Consider the following 24,995-nt stretch of genomic DNA (forward strand, 5'->3'; position numbering starts at 1 on the left):
AAACGTGCGCCGTGCCGGGCCGGTGCATCCATGACAACCTCCACCTAATGCGCTACATAGACAGGTTAGTTAAGGAACCTAGCATGGGCGGGGCCCTGATCAATTTGGATCAATTGAAAGCTTTCTATAGGGTAGACCATCGATACTTGGAGACTGTCCTCATAGCGGCTGGTTTCGGTCCGTCTTCCGTGGCTGGATAGCTGTCTTGTACAGAGGCATCCGTTCGGAAATTCGCATGAATGGCCATCTATCGAGACCTTTCGACATTGCACGTTCGCTCCGTCAGGGATGCCCCCTCTCGTCGCTTCTGTACGTATTGACTCTCGAGCTACTACTGCGGAAGCTGGCGACGCTGAGGGGCATCCCGCGAGAATTAGAATGCGGGACTAGCGTGTCCGCATACGCGGACGACGTCACCGTCATAGTGTCTGACCAAGAGCACATTATACTGGTCGGCGAGACACTGAAAGACTACGAAGCGGTAACAGGAGCGAAAATCAATCGGGAAAAGTCGGTGGGCTTGCAGCTCAGCAGCTGGAGAAGCAAGCCTATGCCGTCCAGCAACGCCTCTGTTGTGGGACGCTGGACCGACGGTCCGGTCGTGTTGCTCGGTGTCTGGTTTAGTCCGGACTCCAAACGGAGAAGAACTGGGAGGAGATAACGAGTAGGGTGGCTACTCTCGCCCGGCAATGGGCCGAGAGGAAACTATCCCTAAAAGGTCGGGCGGAGGTGGCGAACACGTACATTGTGTCCGTCATCTACTACCGCCACCTGACCGTCGTGCCTTGTCCCGACCCTACCATCACCAAACTGGAACGAATTCTCTTCCGCTTCTTGTGGAAAGGAAGCGTTCCGATGATCAGGCGATCCGTTTGCTGCCAGGAGGGCTGGGAATACCGTGGTTGATGATGCGCAGACACGCGCTGAGACTGCTACATCTCCGGCTCTACGTAGACGACGGTGAACAGGTGTGGTTGCTGTTTGTGAGGTGAGCTTTCCCGCAGTTCGTCTCCATGACCGAACTGCAGTCGTGGATCAAAAAGAGGCCGAGGAAGGGCGAATGGCACCGCGAGTGTCGCGTTGCTCTCGAGCAACTATGCCGTTCCGCGTCGACCGTGATCGACTGCAACATAACCAAAGAATTCTATAGGGGATTAGTGGAGGGGCGGTACGACAACGATCTCGGGGCGAACGTGGGCGTCGACGAGGAATACCTGACCCGCCTGTTCAAGACGACTTTCGGGCTGAGACCTATGGACAACTTCCAGAGATCCCTGGCCTGGCAGTGCTATCAGGAAGCGCTACTCGTTCGGGATAAGTTCTACAGGCATGGCTCGAGAAACACGGGGCCGACCTGCCCGAGATGCGGACAGAGCGACGAAACCGTTCTGCACGCACTCGTACAGTGTCAAACCATTTCCGACCTGTGGGCTTATGTCAAACGACTGCTATCGCGTGTGGGACGAGTCAGTTTATCAGCCGAGTCTATCGTGAATATTGTCGCGCATCCTTCCTTGAAACGGGAGGGAAGAGCCATTTTCATCGTACTTGTGGCAATGGCGAAAGAATGCTTCCTTTCCACAAGAAGCGGAAGAGAATTCGTTCCAGTTTGGTGATAGTAGGGTCGGGACAAGGCACGATGGTCAGGCGGCGGTAGTAGATGACGGACACAATGTACGTGTTCACCACCTCCGCCCAACCTTTTAAGGATAGTTTCCTCTCGGCCCATTGCCGGGCAAGAGTAGCAACCCCACTCGTTATCTCTTCCCAGTTTTCCGTTTGGAGTCCGGACTAAACCAGACCCCGAGCAACAAGACCGAACCTTCTGAAAGGTCTAGAAACAAACACTTTCCTCTCTGGTGAATCTCTCATCAACTTTTTCAAGTATCACTTGAAGAAGAAAGTAAGAGTAGAGAGGGAAGTTCTGTCTACTGAATGCTTGAAGAAAAGATGGGCGAATGTAGCAAGGATGGCACGTGTAAATGACGGAGCCACCTTGAGCATGACCATATGAACCAGAAAAAAGGTAAAAAGAGAGTCACTTACTCTAATGTGTTTTTCTGCATGACATTATTGGCCAAGGTTACCGTGGTCTTTTCCGTCGGCTTTTCTTCCCACGGATAAACCTAATCTGTTTCCCCCTTTACACCATGACATTTCTGTGATACACGATTCCTATTGATCGTTTTTTTACGATCCCTTTTGATCAAAAATCTACCCCCACCTTTTTTTCCTTCCTTCTCCTCTCCCAAACGAAAAGTTCTACTTTGTAACTTGTCTCCTCTGTGTTCAACCCTGTGTGGCTATTAAAAAAAACATATCTATCTATCTATCTATCTATCTATCTATCTATCTATCTATCTATCTATCCAACTTTCTATCTGTATGTGTATGTGTGTGTGTCTGTCGGTCTGTTTGTCTGTCTCTTTGTCTGTCACGCTTCTCCCCTCTCTCTACATATATAATACTCACAGGTAAATATTCATTAACTATATGTTGCTCCCGTTGCTTACATGCATAAACTGTATTTAAACTTCGAAACCTATTGTAACAAACTAGTGAAAGTTAATGTCTTGATCTTGGACACTCCAGAGCTGCAGGGAAAGAATACAACCTATTAATTCTTTGACTAGTAACCTGAGACTATATTAATTCACTCATATCCAACTCACCGCACAAACTTATATTATTAAATATGAAACTATTCACAAATTTCGCACAAATAAAATATAGAAAATCAATAGTGAATAGTTTTGACACTTATTGTTTGAATATGTCGTCACTTCCAGTGAAATGGAATCAATCACTCCATTTATTATTGATTTATTAGCTCTGTTTCAAATCTGTCCTTATAATGATATTTATAGCAGTGTAAATTTGAAGAATTGATGTAAAGCAGCGTGTATAGCGTAAGCTCAGAATTTGGATGCAAAAATTGTACTGAAGATTAAAACAACACCATTTGCATTTATCAATACATTTTGTGAGCCCCAAATGTCATTCAAAGCAATTGGATTTATCGCAATAAAGTAACTTGATTGATAGGTTCCCTAACTTTCACTTTTTGCTTATGTTTTTCTTTTGACTGAATTGGGAATTAGCTGCGTTGACGATAGTAAGGTCCACTTTCATGCATCAGACTACTTTCATCCTTCAGACAAACCTTTGTCTGAAGCTCATCGGTGCCGAGCTCATCGATGAATGCATGAACTCATTGGTACTATTGTCCTAACAAACGTATAGTATCATATTGGTATAGATTCTACAACATCTATAGATTGGCAATTTAAACCAGCACAGAAAAATTATATATACCTGAAATAATCAACACAAATTTTATTTCATTGGCATATATATTTATGTAGGTCTCTTGCAGGTTTCGACGAACGTCAGTCAACTTGTAACCTTAATGTATTATTTAGGCAGACTCATTGCAACATTGTATTTGACAAAGTTGGTCTTTTGTGGCCAGCTCAAAGGACTCTACAGAATAGAAGCTTCACCGGAACTTTACTATTTTGAGGTGAACATCTTAACCCAGAATAATTGTTTCTATTCCTATTGCGATTTTAATATTTCATGTAGCAAATGTATTGAAAGATTAGTTAGTTTTTCTAGCCGCAACGGAAGAGTTAAACTCCATAATGTAAGATGAGGAAACGAACATGTTTTATAATGGTTCTGCCTCTTTCTCTGTTGGCATGGGATTGGCCTGCGGTGCCAATTTGTTTTAAGAAAAGTCATTGCAGTTGACGAGTAAACTGACTCAACCTCCAGAATTGCCTGGCATTTTATCAACTTGATAATACACAATTTGAAGAGTGCAGATAAAAATGTTTTCTGTGTCTGTCTGTCTGTCTACCCCCATCAAACTTTCCCTCTCTCGCGCGCGTACATGTTTAGATGAACATATGAACACATACGCACACATCAGTGTTAGAATGTATGTGTTGATGAATTTTCTAGTAAAATATTCGTAGAAATGCAACTCGATTAAAAATGGACACCCAAGTAGTCGAGGCTTCGTAATTGAATATATATTGGCAGTTCCTGAGAATGAAAAACTGCCTTCGTTAACACACAAACATCTGTTACTATTTCAAAGATGTTATCTTTCTCTGATGTCAGTTTGCTGAGATTACCTAGTCTTTATTAGACTTTTATGAGAGATACCAGGTCAAGAGATCTTTACTTTCATCAACATACAAAAACATTTATCTAATTATTTAAATAATCTCTACCGATATTTCAAGAAATTCATCTATTGATAAGTATAGCAACGGAAATATTAATGATACCGATGACGAAAATGATGAAGATGATAAATGGCAACAGCAAAAACAACAATAATACTGTTTTCTATTAAAATTATTACATTTTAGCAGGAGGTGGATTGCTAAAATCGATAGAATGGTAGGCCAAATACGTCTTTTTTGTTTCTAAATTGAAAGATTTATGGGTTTCACGGGATAAGAAAGGCACCAGTTAAGTACTGTGACCAAATCATTCTGTTGAAGAGCGTAGCTCGAAACGTTAAAGACTTTCCGTATTCCTGAGCGTCATACTAATACATCCTTTTGTTGTTTACACCACCTGTCCTCGTCTGTTATTGTTTTTTTTTCGTACATTCTCCCATATATATAACATGAAGGGATGTAACTAAATACCGCAAAGCATTTTGTCCGAATATCTATCAATTCTGCTAGATTTCTGGTCAAACTATGGGAGTAACCGATTCGAACACAACAAAAGTAAATTAATCGGAATTAAAAGAACGCTTGTAATAAGAGATGCTTGCGAAAAAGCAAAGAATATGTCATTATGAAAAGCTAAAATTTTCAACAAAGCTTGACGATTGCAGCACTAATAGCTAAACAAAAGTAGATGTGGAATTTGTGAGCTAGGAATAGGCTGTGCCAATTCATATAGAGGGGTTAAGCGTCCTGTTATTGTGTTAAGGAACATGCTTTTAAACGATATATCCATCCTAAAAGAAATGAAGAAATGATCTCAAAATAAATATCAAGAAACAGTGATAATCACAATGCAGGGATTAAAAACATGTCCCCGCAGTAATAGATGGATTAGGAATTATAAAAACATTATGCAGGCCATAGCTTACATTCACAGTATATGGCAGTGCACAAATAAATTATGTAGAGCACTTTTGATGCAGTGGTATAACACAAAAACAAGACAAAACATGCACTGCTCAGACAGTGTTGCATTTAGGTATGCCGTGAAAACTAAAAATTAATATCACAATATTACTGGTATGTGATAATATCTGGGATGAGGTAATGAGCAGGGTGAGATGAAATATGTCATAAATAACAGTGACAAACGAAATATACACCGCCGATAATTGTTGTTGACAAACAACGGCAGTAATTTTATTCAGCTGAATACACGTCATTGATTGGTTGGAATTACCGAAATACTACTTTAACACGAAACAACTTTGAAAATATAAAGTTTTCTCAACAACACTAAGAGTAAAAGATGTTTTATATGACACATTCTACCAGTGTCCGAAGCTTGAAAGTATTTACTTACAAAAAATTAATTTCTCCATCTGCCGTTCAAAGGGAAAAGATCTAGTGAAATATTTAAGATTTCAAAATAATGACTTTTAAAACAAAAATCGATGCAAAATAAGAATTATGAACTGTAATATTAATATGTGATACATAAACAGTAAAATGGAACTACCTGCGGGTAGGTAAGCCATTTCATTCTCATTTTTATTATATTATAATTCATCGGATATATGTTCTATGTACCCCGATGTATTGTTTTGTCTGTTTTTGTTTTGTCCTTTCTTTATTGGGGCCTTGTACCTAATTAAAGAAATCAGAATTGTTAGCACGTCGGAGTAAATGCTGAACGGCATTTCCTCTGCCTCCTCACGTTCTCAGTTCAAATTCGCTGAGGTCAAACTTCATGCTGTTTTTTTGGGGTGGGGGTCGATAAATTTAGTTCCAGTTGAGCATTCGTGTCTATATAATCGACAACCTCATTGCCACTAAAATTGCTCTTTTGTGCTGAAATTAGAAAGAATTAGAAAGTTGCGTTGCGTCTATGCCATTCTTCTTAGCACCAAATACTCTTACCATCGTATTTATGAGAATTTGGTAATGGAACTCCACTCAATCTGTTGAAAATAATAGCCCAAACTCTCTCAATTCACTTCCTTAAATCAACTTATTTAGAATAATGATTTATGATTTATGAACAAGGCCTGAAATATTGAGTACAACGTTTTGTCGATTCCATTGACCTCCATTACTTGGCTGGTACTTTATTTTATCGACCGTGGAAGGATGAAAGGCAAAGTTGATCTGATCAAGATATGAACTCGGAATGGAAATAACTCAAAAAAATATCGCAAAGGATTTATTTCGACACTAGGAAATTTTTTCTATTCATATACAAACAGCGGGATTGTTGTAGTGGGATCGACTCCCGTACCTCGGACTAAGACAGCGAACTTGCTCAGCTACAAGCGTATTTTAAAATAACGAGTATCTAATTATTCTAATTATATGCTGATAGATATTTCAACAAAAGACAACGGTAGTTCTATTTGAAGAGTGTTAGCGTTAAGTGAAACATTGCATCTATTGGGATTTGAATCTTACTCATAGATTTAAATCTTAACGCTTGGTATACAACGCTAAACAAAAATTCTTACAATTAAAATATTACTTACTCGTTAATTGGTCTCCATATTTCAGATAACAAGTTGTATGTTTGCAAAGGCATCCAGCAAATAACGAAAAGACATACGACAACCAGCAACATTTTGACGACCTAAAAAGGAAATTTTAACTTTGAATCAAACATTAAAAAATATAGGAATGTTTGGATATTTCCTGCTACTACTGAGCAATAGTAATCTGAATAAATGTTTTAAAGCAATCGGGAGTTCCAGATGATGAGTTCGTGAATTCAAAATGAAGCTATAGACAATATGTTAACAACATAGTTTACCACTTCAGTTAAATTGATTATACACATGAGAAAAGAGCGAGTTCATTTCATTTTATTTTATTGTTTGAATTGTAGAACCTTGTCTGTGAGGGGGATTTGATTCTCAGCGTTATCTGCAGTTAGTTTTGCTTTCATTCTCATCAATATGAAACATATAGCATCTTTGAAGATGCTTTTTTTTTCATCTTGCTATAACATAGTATATAAGAAAATAAGTAAACTGAATATTAAATTAAATACACATATATTCATCAAAACTCACAAGTGATATCAATAATCCACAGAAATCAGTCTCCACATCAGATAACTACACTCAGCCACCATACTACTTATAAATCTTAGAAGAAGGAGCCTGTACAAGGGCTCTAAGTAGGAATTTGAACTCAGAACATAAAGAGCCGGAGGAAATGCCACTAAGCGTTTTCTCCGACGAACCTTCCTTGATGTCTTAAAAAGGATAATGTAGTTTCAGATACACAATGTGGAAAAAAAAATCATTGCTTGATGCCGTCGTCACGATTGCCATGTACACTGATTAACACCAGCAATAACAAATACAGTAAATCAACACTCCTGTGTTTTGCAATCATTTCTATAAGTATTTTTAAAGGATTTTTCATTATGCAACGACGTAATGTGAATCAAAGGACTCGAATAATATCTTTAGAAGGGTAAGTTGCTGAATACTGGTCTTGACATAGGTGTCATTGTTCCAGCAGCAAAGAAAGATGTGTTATATTAGGTTCTTGACGTGATAATACAACTACTGGTTCTCTGTTCAATAGAACAGTGTTTATTTGTTGGTTTAAAGAATAGTCCTTTTGGTATACGTCTGGAACATTTTTGGAGCTAGACGTTGAGCAGTTAGTGTCTAATAGCTTAAGGATTAAATAGGTAAAAATATATACTTGTGAAAGAATTGTCGGTAATTTAGTAGTGCACAAGACTTGAGGAGCCAATCAAAGTAGGTAATGAGAAGCCAATGGGTGGCTATTGCTGTATCAGCATGAGTTCTATAAGAAACCACCCCGATACTATCGAGGTGTATATTTGGCACAGTCAAGCGATTAACTTTATTGTAAATATTTTCCAAAATGTGTGTGGATTTTAAACTTGGAGAGAAGAACTGAGTTCAGAGGAGACAATCTAAGTTATAACTTTGACAGGCGCTTCTAACTTAGAATTAACTTCAAACTAAGTTAGAATCTAAGTTTTCGATCACTGTCTCATACCCTCCACCCACACAAAAAAAAAACCCAACCCGCTATGGTGATTTATTAGTATAAGGCTACCAAATATATTAAAAATTATGCAGTATTATAGGAAAGCCGGAGAGGTTATAAATTAAAGATCTTTATTCCTGCTTTGATATTTAATTTATAGGTTTTTATGGAACAAATTTTTAAAATAGGAAGGTAATATATTTTAAGTACATTTCACTGAAAAGTCATATCGGATATATGTAACTATCTTCGCTTACGTTTCCTGATATATATCACTGAAGGAGTTGTATATTTTATGAACGATATTTTGGTTTGTAGCTCCCTCCCTGTGTGATAAAGCCTTAATAACATAGTTGAGTGGCCTGTAAATAGTTACAAATACATCTATGCTGAAACCAATGATTTCAAGCGTGTATTAATTTTTCTTAACTCTTCGCTAGACGTAAGATTTATGTGAAAAACAGTCAAAAGTTATTGAGAAAAACAGAAAGAGTAATCTGAAATCATCTAAATTAATTCCCATTAACAAAGTAGTTCCTTCCACTGACTTCCACAATCAATCAAATAGTAACATCAACATAAAAGGTCAACTCGTAGAAAGTGAAGTAGACAGAAAAATGGAACGTATCCAATAAGAAGGCCAAGCTTACACTAAGCGACAAACGTTAAAGAACTAACAATATATAATATAAGATTTAACACAAGTTTTCGAAAACACATTTCGCAAAATATTACGATATAATATCACGTAGGACAGGGGTCGGTAACCTGCGACCCGCGAAGGGATTTTGATCGGCCCGTGAGAACTGATGCCCAATGAGTTGTTTATTTAAAATTTAAATCTATTCTAATATGAGAGACAACACTTTCGAATACAATAAAAGGCCTGCTGTTACATTCTTCCACAAATCTTCTGATCCACTCTACCCAATGTCCATCACCAACCGGATGTGAACGCTTTGACAGCAAAACCACAATTAAAAAAAAATTCGTCGGGTACGCAGGGCTCTGCACATTATTTCCGTTCACAGAACACAACAAAATAAAAACAATAATAATAATAACAATACAATTCCGAAACATTTCTACCCAATCACCACCATTCCTGCGTAAAAATTAAAACAAAAAACTGAAAGCCGACTTGAGCCTGTCAACGGACATAAAAAGACTGTCTCAAAGGGACAATTGTCTCAGTCGGCGTACTGCCTTCACTCTGTCAACGGTGACGCCCCATCTCTGATTCGTGAAACCAACAACAGCTTACCCCCATTTTCACTCATTTTCTCAAACTCGAATTCTTCATTGGGTTCTGTTATATTACACATCTCTTCTCCAACAAGAGACTTTAACTCATTTATCTCATTATTGTATTTTCAAATAATATGTTTATTGTTATCATTTAGAATCTCATTTGTTTCTTCTTCTTGTCCTTGCCACCATACCTATTTCCGCCTTTGTCTTCATCGTCCTCACCATTATCATTATCACCCATATTATACAAGTTATAAGCCATAACCAACTCGTATTATTACAATTGCAATATGAGAGACAATGCTTTCGAATACAATAAAAGGACTGCCATTAAAAAAATAGAATTATTCAGATGTAAAATTTTAAATTCAAATTTTATTCGTAGGAAAAGTTTTCGATGATCATGAATGCAAAACGAAGAAAGATAGCTGCTGATTGCTGAATTTTCCAAGGAACTTGGACATTAGGTTACTTCTTCATTGAGCACAGTGCGAACCCGATTTGTCTCATATGTCTAGAAAGCATTGCTGTGAATAAGGTAGCAAGTATTATGCGGCATTACGAGACGCACCATTGTCAAAAGTTTAGGACAAGCAAGGAAAGATGAGGTTGAGCTGTTGAAGTCTAGTTTTGGAAAACGAACGTCATTTTTTAAAAACAGAAAAGGCGAAAATGTGGCAAACACAATTGCCAGCTGTGAAGTCTCAAAACGCATTGCTGAAAAAAAGAAACCTTTTACAGATGGTAATTTTTTTAAAAGACTGCTTATTGGCCGTGTTGGATATTGTTTGTTCAGGAAAAAGTCTTTATTTGAAACTGTCAGCCTGTCTCCGAGGACGGTTACGCGGCGGTTGAAGAAATGTCAGTAGATATTAAAAATCAATTAATAAACGCCTGCAGTGAATTAGAATATTTTTTAATTGCAATCGATGAGAATACAGTCTTAAGTGACACTGCACAACTTGCTGTCTTTGTGCGAGGTGTGACTTCAACTTTTCAGATCTTTATTCAGATAATTCATGTGAAAGAAACCGTAACAGGAGCAGACATCATTGAAGCTTTGTTGGAAATGATATTAGAAATGAAGTCTGATTTTTCGAAGCTAATTGGCATCACAACTGATGGTGTCCCAGTAATGGTAGGACAAAGAAAAAAAAAGGTTTTGCTGCACTACTTCAAGAACATGTAGGAATCCTTGAAATCACACAACACAAACATGTTAAAATTCATTGCATTATCGATCAAGAGATATTGTGTGCCAAGTCTTTGAAATTTAAGAATGTTATGGATATTGTTTTGAAGGCCATAAATCTGATCCTATCACGTGGATTAAATTATCGTCAATTTAAACAGTTTTTGCTAGACTAAGGCAGAATAGGTGACCTTGCTTATTTCTGCGATGTACGCTGGCTTAGCCGAGGATCAATGTTAAAAAGAGTACTTGCCTCACACAAAGAGTTGGCGATATTTCTCGAAAGCAAACATGTGGATAGTTTACATTTTCGAAATCCTAATTGGTTTGCAACTTTAGCATTTATTGTGGATATCGTGGCTCATTTAAATAACTTAAATTTACAACTTCAAGGTAAAACTCAGCTCGTAAATGAAATGTATAACTATATTGTTGCTTTTGAAAAAACGCTGCAGTTGTGGGAGCATCAACTTTGAAATAAAAATTATGCGCATTTTCCATCACTTCAAGGAAGGAAACCACAGGATTCAGAAGTATTTGTGAATATAATCTAGGATATGAGAAATGAATTTGCATCACGTTTTGCTGACTTTCGTCTGCATGCAAATCAGTTTAAATTGTTTGCTACACCATTTGATGTGGAGATGGAGACAGCATCAGAATGTTTTCAAATGGAATTGATTAATATGCAGTGTGACGATTTATTGAGATCTAAATTGCATTCTAAAGATATTTCATTGATTGACTTTTATGCAAAATATATTTTTCCAAGTGGGAAGTATACCAAGTTAGGGAATCATGCAAAAAAGTTGGCATCTTTGTTTGGAAGCACTTATCAGTGTGAGCAATTATTTTCCAAACTGAAGCAAACTAAGAACAATTTGAGAACAAGTTTAACTGATAATCATCTTGATAATAACTTGCTCTTGGCATCAACAAGTTTGAAGCCTAATATTACTACATTCATCTGTAGTTAATTCAAATTATTTTTAAGTAGTCAACACTCGTGATTAAATTTTAACTTGTGTAATTTTACATAATTATTCTTTTATGGTCTTCGTCCAGCCCGCTATCCGTCATTAATACTCGATCCGGCCCGTGGAGGCAAAAAAGTTGCTGACCCCTGACGTAGAAAATATCGTTATCGTCGGCTCTCCGTCGTAGGTTGACGTTGACTGTTCTTATTCAGTAATCATGTCTGGCAGGGTCACATGTGGGCTATAAGGCTTACTCTTGATCTGCAGCAGCGATTACATCTGCTGCAGGTGAAACTACTTGATGCAACGGAGAAGTGACGCCTCTCATGTGCTCTTTCCTATTCTCTTTGTTAAGAATGACTCAATGGCTGGGATAACGAGCTTCGGCAATCGGTGCCATTCATCACGTCGCAGTGCTTCTCCTCCCAGGCGTCTGGGGAGATGCCTGAGTTCCTCATATCTATCTTCAGCACATTCCTGTATCGGAACCTCTGGCTACCACGGCTCCTCCTTCCCTCAGGCAGTTCAGCATAGAAAACAACATTTGGGAGCCTGCCACCCTCCACCCTGCTAACATGTAACACCTAGTGCAGCTGCGATGAGACAATGAGGGCCTTCATACTAACTGCAACAGCATATATCAAGAATGCGATCCTGCTATCTGATATACAAGGTAGAGCAGAGATGATGATGTTGGATTCGCGCCTTGATGATATTGCGGTAGTGAGTCTTGAATTCCGTGGAGTAGACAAGCCAAGGGAATGCTGTGGCACTCTATACCTTTATATTTGTGTTGAGCAATGTCATGACAGCTCCATAGATGGTTCTTGGGAGAGCCAAAAGCTTTTGTGGTGGTCTGTATTCGCCTCTCAACTTCGAGTTCAGAAGAGTAAATACAAGTTACTGCGCTGCCGAAATAGGTAAAGGCCTTGGTGTAATTTAGGGACACTCCGTGTATTGTCACTGGCCCAGGCTCTCTCCAGCTATTAAAACATCCTGGTGGGAACTGGCAGAGCAGCTCAATTTTCGAAGTGTTGATCTTGAGTCCAAACATGTCTATTGCACAGGAAAATCGGTCCACTGGCTCGGGCTCCTTCGATCCATTAGGACATCTTGGCACCGGCTGGTAGGGCGGCTCGGATTTCGAAGTATTGCTCTTGATACCAAACACCTTGCTGCAAAAGAAAACCGCTTCACAATGTCTTGCGTGTCCTCAACGTTGCTGGTCATGAGCGCTTAGTATTCTGCATAGATCAGCTCTCTGATACACATATCCTTGATTTTGGTGGAGGCTCGAAGACAACCCAAGTTGAAAAGCTTCCCATCTGTTCTGTTGCAGATAAAAACCTCCTTGTGCAGACTGATCCTCATGGTGTCAAGTACAACTGCGAGGTAGAGAAAGAAGAGTGTAAGTGCAAGCACGCACCCCTGCATCACACCATAATTGACTGCAAGCGCTTCACTAAATTCTTCGCCAGCTGGGACTAGTCCTTTCATTCTTTCGTGGAATCGCTTGATGATGTGAACAAGCTTCTTACAACTTCCCAAAGAGTTTATCCATCCACCGTGTCAAGTTCCTTAAAAAAAGTCCACTAATACCCCGAGAGGGGTTGGTGCTGTTCTGCTGCTTTCTCCTATGGCAGTCTCAAAATAAAGATCACGTCGTTGGTGGATCTCTCTTGCCTAAACCACATTAACTCTTTGCTAAGACCTACTCTCAGATGTTTTTCAGTCGGTTGATAATGATTTTCGCTATCATCTTGCCAGCAGTGGCCACCGGAGAAATGCACCATTGGTTCCCACATTCTGCTCGATCCCCCTACATTTTAGTAAATGGTGACTATCAAGGCGTTCTTGAAGTTCTTGGGTATACACTCAATAGAAAGACAAGTGTTGTACAGCCTCAACAGTTCACTGCAGAGACTTTGCCCCTCACCATTTTTTAGCACATCTGAGAAATACCATCAATTCCTGGTGCTTTGCGACTTGCCGTGGCCTTCAAGGCTTTCTCCAGCTCCAGCACGGTGATCTCATGGCATAGGTCATCTCGTTTCTGGTGATGCTCTAGCCACTTGTAGACGTCTCGTTGGTCAGATCCTTGCTGATTGAACAGATTGCAGAAATGTTCCTTCCATCCAGTTCTGATCTTCTGGAGGCTGGTGTACAGTTTTCTTCTGCCTGTTGGCATGATTGGTGCCACTGCGTTGCTCCTGGGGCGTAGATGGCTTTCATTCCTGTAAACATCTCGTGGTAGTCGTGCTTGTCGGCCATGCTTTGCAAAGTTTCTGCCTGTCTGCACCACCAGTTGTTTATCAGTGATCTCATTTCTCTCTGCACTTAGGCTTTGATTTCAGTAAACGCGACCCTGCTCCTCTCCAAGTTCTCCTGCAGATGTTATGGTGTAGGCATTACCTTTCGTTTTGCAGCTTCCAGATCTCCTCTCTGTTCTCTCAGAACCAATCGAGTGTTTTATGCTGAGAGAGCTCTAGGGTCCCATTTGCAGCAGAGAAGACTGCATTCTTTAACGCCTTCCAATGCTCCTTGATGCCATCCAGTTCATCTGAGCTGAATTTTGTACCCTCGACCGCAGTTGTGACGACAGCAGTCAGTTCCCGACAGTGTTCCGCAATTGTTACTTTGCTGTCCAGCTTCTCTTTGCTGTCTAGCTTCTCTTTGCTGTCTAGCTTCTTTTTGCTGTCTAGCTTCTTTTGTTAGTTGGGGGTCTTTCTCCGGGGCTGAGTGATACTGAGTCTGATCTGACTTCTCACGAGGTAGTGGTCAGTTGAGCATTCTGCACCACGCATGGTGTACAGGATCTCAGTGCACAGGATATTCTAACTCCCAGTCTTCTGAACTGGAAGTTAGAATATAGCCCAACAAGTGATAGTGGCCAAACCGAGGGTGCTTCCATATAAAATAATTCATGTCGAGCTGATCAAAGAACGTATTGGCAACACAAGGCTCTTGCTATGCGCAGACGTTCAGCACAAGCCCTCCAATGGAGTTGTTTTTGCCTTTGCCAAACTTGCTGAAGAAACCTGCATAGGTTTCACAGTCTGTTTCCATCCTGCCATTGAAATCACCTATCATCAACAACTTGTCCCGGTGGGGAACCTTGCCTACAATGCTTGTCAGTTCTTGGTAGAACGTTTCTTTCTCCTCCTCTAGATAGGTCATTGTTAGAGCATATGCGTTGACAAGGGTTATGTGTCAACTGGAATTCGCAGGATCATCATCCTCTTTACTCTACCTTTTCTAGGGGCTACCCCTTTCGGGATGAGCAGTTTTCCCTAAAAAGGGCTGCTCGGACACTCACCCTACTACCTCAGTTTGCTGGTACTAGGGTTCAACACTGACTGCAACCACTGGGAGCGGCTGGCTTGTGTGCAGAGCTTTTGTTAATAGCTTCTAGTTACTTACACTTATTGTCATTACATTCACTGCATCGCCACAGGGCTTCCCACTTCTCTGGTATATCTTTAAATTAACAGTTAATTATACAGCTGCATAATAAAACTAAATAATTCTTCTGTATAATTAACTGTTGAAGTAAAAGAAAAATTCGAAGATGTACCAGTCTCCATATTCTTTGTAATTGTTTAGTGTTAGAGACAATAAATATACTATGTTATATAAATTACATATATATATATATATATTATAAAAAATATGTGAGTAAGAAAATGGAATTCACGAGAATTTACTGTGATCGTTTCGACCTATCATTCACCGGTACCATCAGGTGAAATGTGTAGTGCATCGTAGATGCAGATGAGTCACCTCAAGTGACTTTTCAAAAGGCAGTTAATTTTTTATTTGCCGTTTAGCTTATTTCTATAACAATACATTTTGGTAATTGTAGCGTGCTACGCCTCTCCTTATCGGGACTCTACGGACAAAAAGGAATTCCTAAAATAAATCCAGTGGCATATACCTCCATGCTGTTTTTGACATTAAGTAGTCGAATACTGTGAACGGGTTTTAAACAGCATACTACAAGGTGTATACCCGAATATAAAAGTATTACCAAATATATTATATATAATATTCAATATATATGTATACGTCATGATATTTATATTACAAAACAATATAAACATATGTTATGACTTATACATATATATATTTATACATATATACATATTATGTATAATCTATACATATATAAAACACATGACGTGTGTTTGTCATATCGTTAAAACTCGAGACCCACCCAACCGGTTTTAATGAAATTTTACACAAGCATTACATAGGGCCCAGGGGCATTTTAAGCATTTTCACAGCGTTAAGGCCCGTAACTTGAAGTGTATCCAGTCGCTTTCCCTCAAATTTGCAACAAACATTAATCAGGCTCCTCGAAATGCTGCTGACTAAAAAAATTTCCGACACCGACTATGCCCCCTCCACCCCAATGCAGATTAATCAGATTTGAGTATTCTGCACTGGGTTTTATCTTTGTTTTAGGCCATTTTCCGACGATAAAATATTGGCACTACTTATGCATGCATTATAAGTAGCGTATAATATTTCATGAAAACCTTTCTGTCCAATTCGGCAGAGGAAATGAGAACTTTTGTTGGTGTTCTGTTTATGTTTCATGTTACCATCCTGCGCACCACCGGGCCATGTGCGTATGTGTGTGGCTGGGTAAAGGGACAACAAACTCATACGTTCATTCTCCAGAAGTACCCTGTTGATGTTTCACGTTTCCAATACTGTGCAACACAGCATGGCCCAGCAGCATATCTGCTTTCTATGTCATCCATGCCTGAGCTATATAATGCAAAATATTCATACAAAAAAAAAAACAAGCTGCAGTTGTGACTCACAGCCATTTGAGTTTGACCGCGTGACCACTTCCGGAAGCTACGCTCGCCACCTGCAATTAGTCCCTCCTTGTGTTCCCTCCCACGTTTAGTCGGACGAGTATATACAGGGTGTCCCAGAATTAAAGATGATTTGAGTGAAATTGGATGCATAAAAAAAAACTCACTTTTATTATGTTTATCATTTTTAATTTTGCTTATAATTTTATTTTCATTCCTGTTGGACCCCTCGGATTCTTCTTTAGTCGCGTTCCTGGTTGGAGTAATTTCTTACTCATTTCTCTTATACTAAAAAGGATAAAAACTCTGATTTAGCATTTGTTTCAAAGTTTGGCACAAAGTCAGCAAGTTCGGGGGAGGGGTAAGTCGATTACATTGATCCCAGAACCCACCCGGTACTTATTTTATCGACTTCGAAAGGATGAACGGCAAAATTGACCTAGGCGGAACTTTAACTCAAAACGTAAAGACGGATGAAATACCGCTAGGCATTTTGTCTCATGCGCTAACGCCAGCTCGCCACCTTACTCAGTATTATATCTGTTATATATTTTGGTTAACTGAGATATTTGAAGCATCTTTCTGGTTACATCTTCTTTATATTCTCATATTAAAAAGAAAGTATAATATAATTTTGACCTAATATTCAGTTCAACTAAATATTGAAGATAATTAATGAATATTATAAGAAATGACACAAGTATCCAAAGATAATCCTTCAATCGTATTATTAATAAATACATTTATATTATTTTGCCTCATTCAGAAGAATCAAAAGTAAGTTTTGCATGTGCTAAACACAAGGACAGAATCCGGGTTTTATCTAATCAGTCTCGCATTAATCTATACCATCTTCCCCACCCTCACTTGAATATGAACTAAGAACCGAAGTTTATTTTCAAGTCTTGTTATATTATACTGTGAAGATATTGCTTTTATCATTCTTTAAAAACTACTTAATGTTAAAAACATGCTTTTTTAAAACTTTTTAAGCGAAAGATATTTCGCCAAAAAGGAAAAGTAAAAATATATTAGTGACTTGTGAAATCATATAAGATAAATTGCCGATATTTGTTAATGGAAAATTGCGAAAATTATTGAATATCAGATTATTAAAAATTAGAATTTGACGAATAACTCCTATTTACTGATTAGCTACGTGACTTGACAATGTGTTTTTCGTATTTATGAGAGTATGATGATTTAAATCATTGATAAATACATCAACGGTCTGATATAGCTCATTTATAGACTACAACATTTATGTGTTTCCTATTTAAAGATCGTTCGCCTATGACAGGATTACATATTTCAATGCAAATTTTGCCAATAGATGGGGGAAAGATCTCTATTGATTATCATACTCATTTCTATGCTTCAATACGAATGAGAATGCATCAAGAATTAATAATGTGATTACGTATATTTGAAGAAGCAAGAGGTTGAAACTCAGTATTACAATTGTAAATACAAATGTACGCCTTAATGCTTTTACTGTTAACGAAAAGGTATACAGAAAAAAATATGCACGGTACTCAATGTAGGTATATTTCACTGACCTTTTATTGTGATATATCTGTATCTTATAGTTAGATCTCGAAAAATTAATTTTATCCACATTAACAACCTCTCTGCCTCTCGAATTCCAAAATATGGTAGATGAAAATACATTGATATTGATCAAAATATACTGTGAATAAAAAAAAAAAACATGCACTTTTCCAATTTAAGGAAATATTATTGCATCAATTCCACTTTAACTTTATTTCGAGACAATATCCTGCTGAAAATTCTACATATGATACCAGTCAAAAATTTAGATTCAGATGAATATGGTACTTAAGTTGAGGCACCAGAATTTAGTACGGCATTATCCATACAATTTCAAAAATAAGGTGATTAAAATCAAAATAAGCAACAAGATTATCCAGAGGTAATGCAGTATGATCGTTTCAAGCAACTCCATTTAATTGAACAATGCAACCAATACATCAATTTAAATGCAGAGCAATCCTCAGCTGCATAAAGACATAGAAATCAATTAAATTAAAACAGATGGACACATTAGTATAGTTTTACCTGAAATCTCCGAGAAGGTAAGGAGATAGACTAAGAACATGATGTCTTTACTTCAGCTTAGAAGCTACTAAGGTATCCTTGTTCTTTTGGCCTTAGATATACAAAGATTTGATAAACTAGTCTATAAATTAAAACTGACCCCATAAAACAGTGACAAGCAAAATCTGTAACAAGTTACTGCTGTTCTTTGTCAACAATACTTTGTGGCGGTGTATATATCGTTAGTCCCTGGTAATCTTTTTGAATTAAGCACCAGTTATGCACTGGGATTAATCTAATTGACTTACTCCTTCCCTCAAAAACTAGGCCTTGTGCCTATAATAGAAAGGCTTATTAACTACTGCCAATATGCTTGAATTACACTATTCTACTTGTTTCAGTTGATTGGATAATAGCTAATTAGGGAATCAAGCCAACAAAATAGTTGAAAGAAATGGCTTCCTAAAAACAGCAGCCAAATCTTCCTCAAATCAAACTCTACCATCACTTAGAAAATTACATAGAAAATTACCGAAAAATTGTTGAACAGGTTTTCACCAAATTTGGCAAAAATACTCATTGGGTGAGTGGTTTGAAACGAGATTATCTAAAACCCTAACCCTAACCCTAACTCAAAAACTCTATCCCTAACCCTAAAACCCTAACCCTGACCCTAAAAACCCTAGCCCTAATCCTAACTCTAAAACTCGAACCCTAACCCTAAAACCCTAAAGCTAAAACCAGTACAAACGCACGAACCATGTCATAAATAACAGTACCGCCGATAGTTGTTGTTGACAAACAACGGCAGCAATTTTATTCAAGGGAAAAGATTCCATTACACCGCCAGAACGTGTTGTTGAGAAACCACATCGGTAATTGTTTTCACCTCAATAGACCTCAGTGATTGGTTGAAATTACCGAAATACAACTTTTAACATGAAATAACTTGGAATATAGAAACTTTTCTTAACAAGGCTAGGAGAAAAAGATGTTTTATATGACACATTCTACCAGTATCCCAAGTTTGAAAGTGTTTCGTTAGAAAACAAATGGTGTCCGCCAAATCAGAAAGATCCGAATTACCCCCTTCACTTACACCACCGGTGTTACTAATTGTAAAACGGAATACACACGGGCGAAAAAATGTGCTTAATTAAACTAGGAAACTCGCACCTAATAATACTCACCCCACCCATATTACTCAATGAAACTAACCAATTTACCACAAGCAAACCTCTGCTCAGCGAATTTACCAGCGCAAGAACAAAAATTTAATGTAAGAATTACCACTTTGTTTACATTACCATCACATATGTATCAATTGTTTTCGCATGCTAACCGATGCATCTATCTGTATTCGCATTCTTAAGAGATTTACTTAAACCAGTAACTTGAAACGATCGTAACTGCTACCCTCATCTCTGCTTCTTCCTTCTTTGTTATCTATTTAATTAAAGACATACCAGCGAAAACCACGAACTTCCCATTGTTATTATATCCATTTTCTTCTCCTATATAACCTAAACTCCGGTTTACCAACCGAACCACCTGCTATCGTACAACCTTACAAAATGCTGTACCTACCCAGCTAGTAACCAGGAGCGACTCTGGATTTAATTATCCTTTAGAGGTATTAAACGCCTCTAACTGATACTTACACTATATATATATATATATATATATATATATATATATATATATATATATATATATATATATATATATATATATAATATATATATACATATATACACGCATACATATACACATATATACACACATACATACGAACACACATACACACACATATATACACATACATTCCTATATATATTTAATATTATCTGGGTAATAATTTAAGCTCCTATATAGTTGTCGGCTACCATATGCCATCATACGGCAAGATTATTTCTTTTACTGGATATACATGTGGAACTCCGTTAGTGTATAGAGAATTTATATAAAAGATATATAAACTATATATATGCGTGTGTTTGTCATGGCTATTTTGGAGCAGTGATAAGGTCTGAGTGCATACATTTTAAAATTCTTTTTCAATATGAAGCAAATTGCATTTGTACACTTATCGACTGAAATCAAAATTTGTAACTTACTATTTATAATTAATTCAAACTTAATGTTTATATATATATATATATATATATATATACTCACGGTATATATTAGCGTACATGTAGGAAGGGATATTTGCGTCTTATGTTTATTTTGGGAAGCATGCACATATATGTACGTGGAACTGCTCTGTTTAGTAGTGTTACTATCTGTATAAATCTATATTTACTTATGCGCATGTTAATTTGCAGTCCTGAAGACCCACCCACCCGAACGGAAAGGTCCTCTGTTGCTAATTTGCTTTGTTTCATAAATCAGTCTGCTTTTATGATAAGAAATCAGATGAATTTCAAATCAAAACAACTGAATAATCGAACAATTAACTTCAATTGATAAACTCGTATCTCAAATTATAATAAATAAAAGGAACATTGCTTTTTTAACGCTGTGTACTAAACTTTTGATTTTTACTTTTTCAGTAACCCTTATAACTGCTGTATAGAATAAATATAGCAACCCTAAAATTCAATAAAGATAACAGTGAATATCTTACAAAAAATGGTAGTTTCACGTGGAGGAGAAACGCGAAACTACCAAAACAAAACAAAACCACAAGTTACGAAAAATAAGTAATAAAAAATACGTAAATATTGGACCAAATATCAATTTTCGGCTAAGCAAAAGGAAACCTGATATGAAATCGTTAAAGACAGTTTAAATATAGCTTCCACCTTCGATCCTTATTCCCTAGTTTATAAGAGAAACTTTGGACATAAAATTAGGTGATCAATCACTTTTGTCTTGAACTTCATAACTTTTCTTTATCGATCTATAAACCACATTCATTGTAACTATTTTATGCCTATATTTGTTTATATATAAATGTATTAACGTAGGGATATTTATTTAATTTATATTTCAACTTATGCAAAATACAGCGTATATGTGTACAACGGGCCAACTGTCCGTATCCATACATTTACGGCGTTGAGAGTGAAAACAACATTTCTAACAAACGGCTTATGCAAATATTAGAAAGACGAAAAATTTCAGGTATTTTCTTCTATGATATTAAATATCTTAATATGTCAAAAATATTTTAATTTATTTTAAGGATCATCTTCTTTGGTCATTTAAAGCCACATCACATCTTTTAATCGCTAATATTTTTTGACGAGGTTTTCAATCTAAGATTCATTTCACTATTGTATAGTTTTCTTTTACAATAGCTGAGGTATTTTGATTCAAAACCAACCTTTCAAAATCAGTTTTCTCGATGTTTTGCACCAAATGATTATTATCAATGAGCGTATTTTTTTAAACCCAATTAATCTTGACTTTTTCTTTTTTAAAAATAACAGACATTTTGATTCAATATCAATTTTCGCCTTACTCTCCTATTTTTTTCTTATCTCACATACGTTGACCTAACCTTTTTAATGAACAAAATTTCAGTTATTTGATCTCGAAATGTAGCTAAGGACAGATGTACACAAATTGGTTGAGAACTGAATAAGTGACAAGTAATTAAAAGTTGTCCCTAAGAATATATTCACCCGCGGTAGTGGGTGAATGACACAAACACACACAAACGCACTCACATACATAAAACAGGCACACTAGACGGAAAATGTGAAGTCAATATGGTTACGTAACATTCGTTTCGAATCACCAGAAGAACTATTTCATCACAATACAAATTGGTTTGTACATATAAAAGTTAATGCGAATAATAAATTAAGTTAATAACCATTTTCCCAGCCACTAATATTGTATCTATATCCTGTTTAGATAGCTGTGAATTTTCTCAGCAAAACTAAGAGCTTTGTTGAGGAGAATAGGGGATAATGTAAGAGTAGTAGTTGTAGATATTCATTTGTGTAAATTTAGAAGGCACTTTATTTTCTGTGTATCCCAATCGATTACTTTGGGGCTCCTCAACAACTTGAGTTCTATTTCCCTTATAAGCACAGGGAAAATGTGATCCAACTTTGATGTGTAAATGTGACTAGTTGTAGGATTTCTCACAAAATTAGGCCTGTTATCATTTATGTTTATGCGAGGTTTTCTAGTGATCTCTTCTATCAAGAGAGCCCTATTCACCAAACACATTTTGTATCTTTAAGTTAATGTTATTAAGATTAGATATAAATGTTAATTTATAGTCATTGAAAAGTTTCTTGTTAATTAGAGTGCCGTTCGAATCAATACCAAGATTACATAAGGTACTGGCTTTGTCCGCGTATATTATCTTCAAACTATACTTCTATTACTGCTGCTTTTTAATCATAGTAATAAATATATAATATAGTAGTAAATGTCTCTTCTTTCTATTCACTGTACAAGCATACAATTAAACTTGACTTCATGACCTGGCAGAGACTATGAAACTAGTAAGTTTATATTAAATTAAAGAAGGTAATCTTATATGCTTTTCATGTACAATCTGCATCAACTGAATTATCTTGTTAAGTGAATACTTAACGTTTATTACTCCTATGCTATGAAACCCCACACCCACCAGTTTGTTTGAAACTTGCAAAATATACTTTAATAACTTTAAGACTGATGTGAATGCAAAATGTTTAATCAATCAATTCGTTAATTAATGTGTGGGTTTACATAAATTTGATATGTGCAAATAAACGTGTATAGTGACGAAGTGGTTTCTCTAGCCATTCAAAATGAGGACCTTTTCAGTTTGGCTGCCAATTTCCGAAAATTCAAGGCTTATTGAAGATTTTAAGATTTGGTACCTTAATGTAGTTTTCCAAGCTGAATCTCGGGAGATATTTCATTTTTCTCAGAAATAATTAAAAAAGTTATAGATCAAACTTTAGTTTGATCATTTTCACCCAGTCAGAAAACAAGATTTGGAAGCTGTCATTTTGTGCGTGACAGCACGTGCTGTCAACTGTAAACAAATCAAATTCTGCTTTACACATGCCATAACCCCTCATAACTTATTATTTTTTTGGAATTTTCTAGAAAATTTCTGTAAATTTGTATTATACACACGGGAATTCATGTGATTATCAAAAAATAAAGCAAACAATTTTTGGTGGGTGATTTAAGGCTTATTTTGCTGCTATTTTTAGCACATCTGACGATGTATGAATATTTTGCAATGAATACAAAATATTTGTCACCACGTACTTTCTTGCAGACAAAATAGTTCTCATGCTTGGCTTGTTACTATGGAAACAGGCATGAATGTGTCTGTGGCTTACAATTGGTTAAAATTACAAAATTTGCAAACTTTGAAAGCTAACCCTTATTTATTGATTTTATTGCGAAAATGAATTTCAAAGCAGTGATTAGCATACAAGACCATAGTTTTACACCGAATATGAAACCAATTCGAGCAGGAATTGAAGAGATTGAAAATTAGTAGCCAAACAGAAAAAATCCCAAAATGATCCTTTAATATAGGATTGCCTTCATTTTCCGTCTGATTACTATTATCGCCGTCGTTATGTACCGTACCCCTGCAGCGTATTGATGACACTACAACGAAGGTCTTCCTAATTAAGCGCGAGTTCTCCGGCTGTCTTGTCACTCCTGTCCGACTAGCCTTTGCTACTGTCCATCCAATGCGTTCTTTGCTTGTCTTTTGATCTACTACCTTCTACTCTTTCTTCGATGATAATGTTTTCCAAACCTTTGCTTCTTCGAATATGGCCGTATTAATTCAGCTTTTGTTTTTCTCTGCAATGTTCAGGAGTTGTCGTCTTTCACCTATTTGCTGTAACACCTACTCATTTGTCTGATGATCCTTGTAAGAGACTTGTAACATTATGTATACATACATGTGCGTGCGCATAATCACAACACATATGTACGTATGTACATACATATGTATATATATAGATATATGCATTCAAACATACATACATTATATATATATATATATATATATATATATATATATAAGGTCAGATAGGATGTAAAGTTAGGATATTTCCAGGGAAGCACTCGACCCGATTACTGGGCTATCAACACAGTCGGATTCCAGACCAAAGCCGGAATTCCTCAGGTGTAGCAAATCCAAGTTTCACGACGATTACCCGTTCAAGCGGGTTTGGTGAAGAGTAAATAATCCAAATGATAAGAAGAAAACAAAGAAAATTCTTTAACGCATCTTTAATGATTAGTTACAATTGTTACTTTACCAACTCTATTTGCAACGCCAGTTTACACAAAAGTTCGAAGTGAAAATTTACATAATGTTTGCGGTTTTAGACATTAGAGAGGTACATCATCAGACTTGCAACAGAGTTGTGCTGTCACATTGTGCGTCTTGCAGACCTTGTCTTTTGCTTTATATCGGGAGGAAATAAAGAATAAGTAAAAGTGTGGATATGGGATGAGTAAGTGGGGTAAAGATTATGTTGGGGGG

At 37.0% G+C, this 24,995-nt stretch overlaps 1 protein-coding gene across 2 annotated transcripts in view; it reads right to left on the reverse strand.

Annotated features, from left to right (window-relative positions):
- The window catches only part of LOC106881736 (G protein-coupled receptor 83), a 270,703-nt gene that overhangs the window by 13,456 nt on the left and 232,252 nt on the right, over nt 1-24,995 (reverse strand). For both annotated transcript variants that reach the window (XM_052969406.2, XM_089356273.1), the window contains one exon: nt 6,713-6,813. In XM_052969406.2, the coding sequence (XP_052825366.1) occupies nt 6,713-6,813 (101 nt within the window). The remainder of the gene's footprint in view (nt 1-6,712; nt 6,814-24,995) is intronic.

This window comes from Octopus bimaculoides, chromosome 1 (assembly GCF_046866305.1).
Source record: "Octopus bimaculoides isolate indiv1 chromosome 1, ASM4686630v1, whole genome shotgun sequence".
In the NCBI taxonomy this organism is placed as follows: domain Eukaryota; kingdom Metazoa; phylum Mollusca; class Cephalopoda; order Octopoda; family Octopodidae; genus Octopus; species Octopus bimaculoides.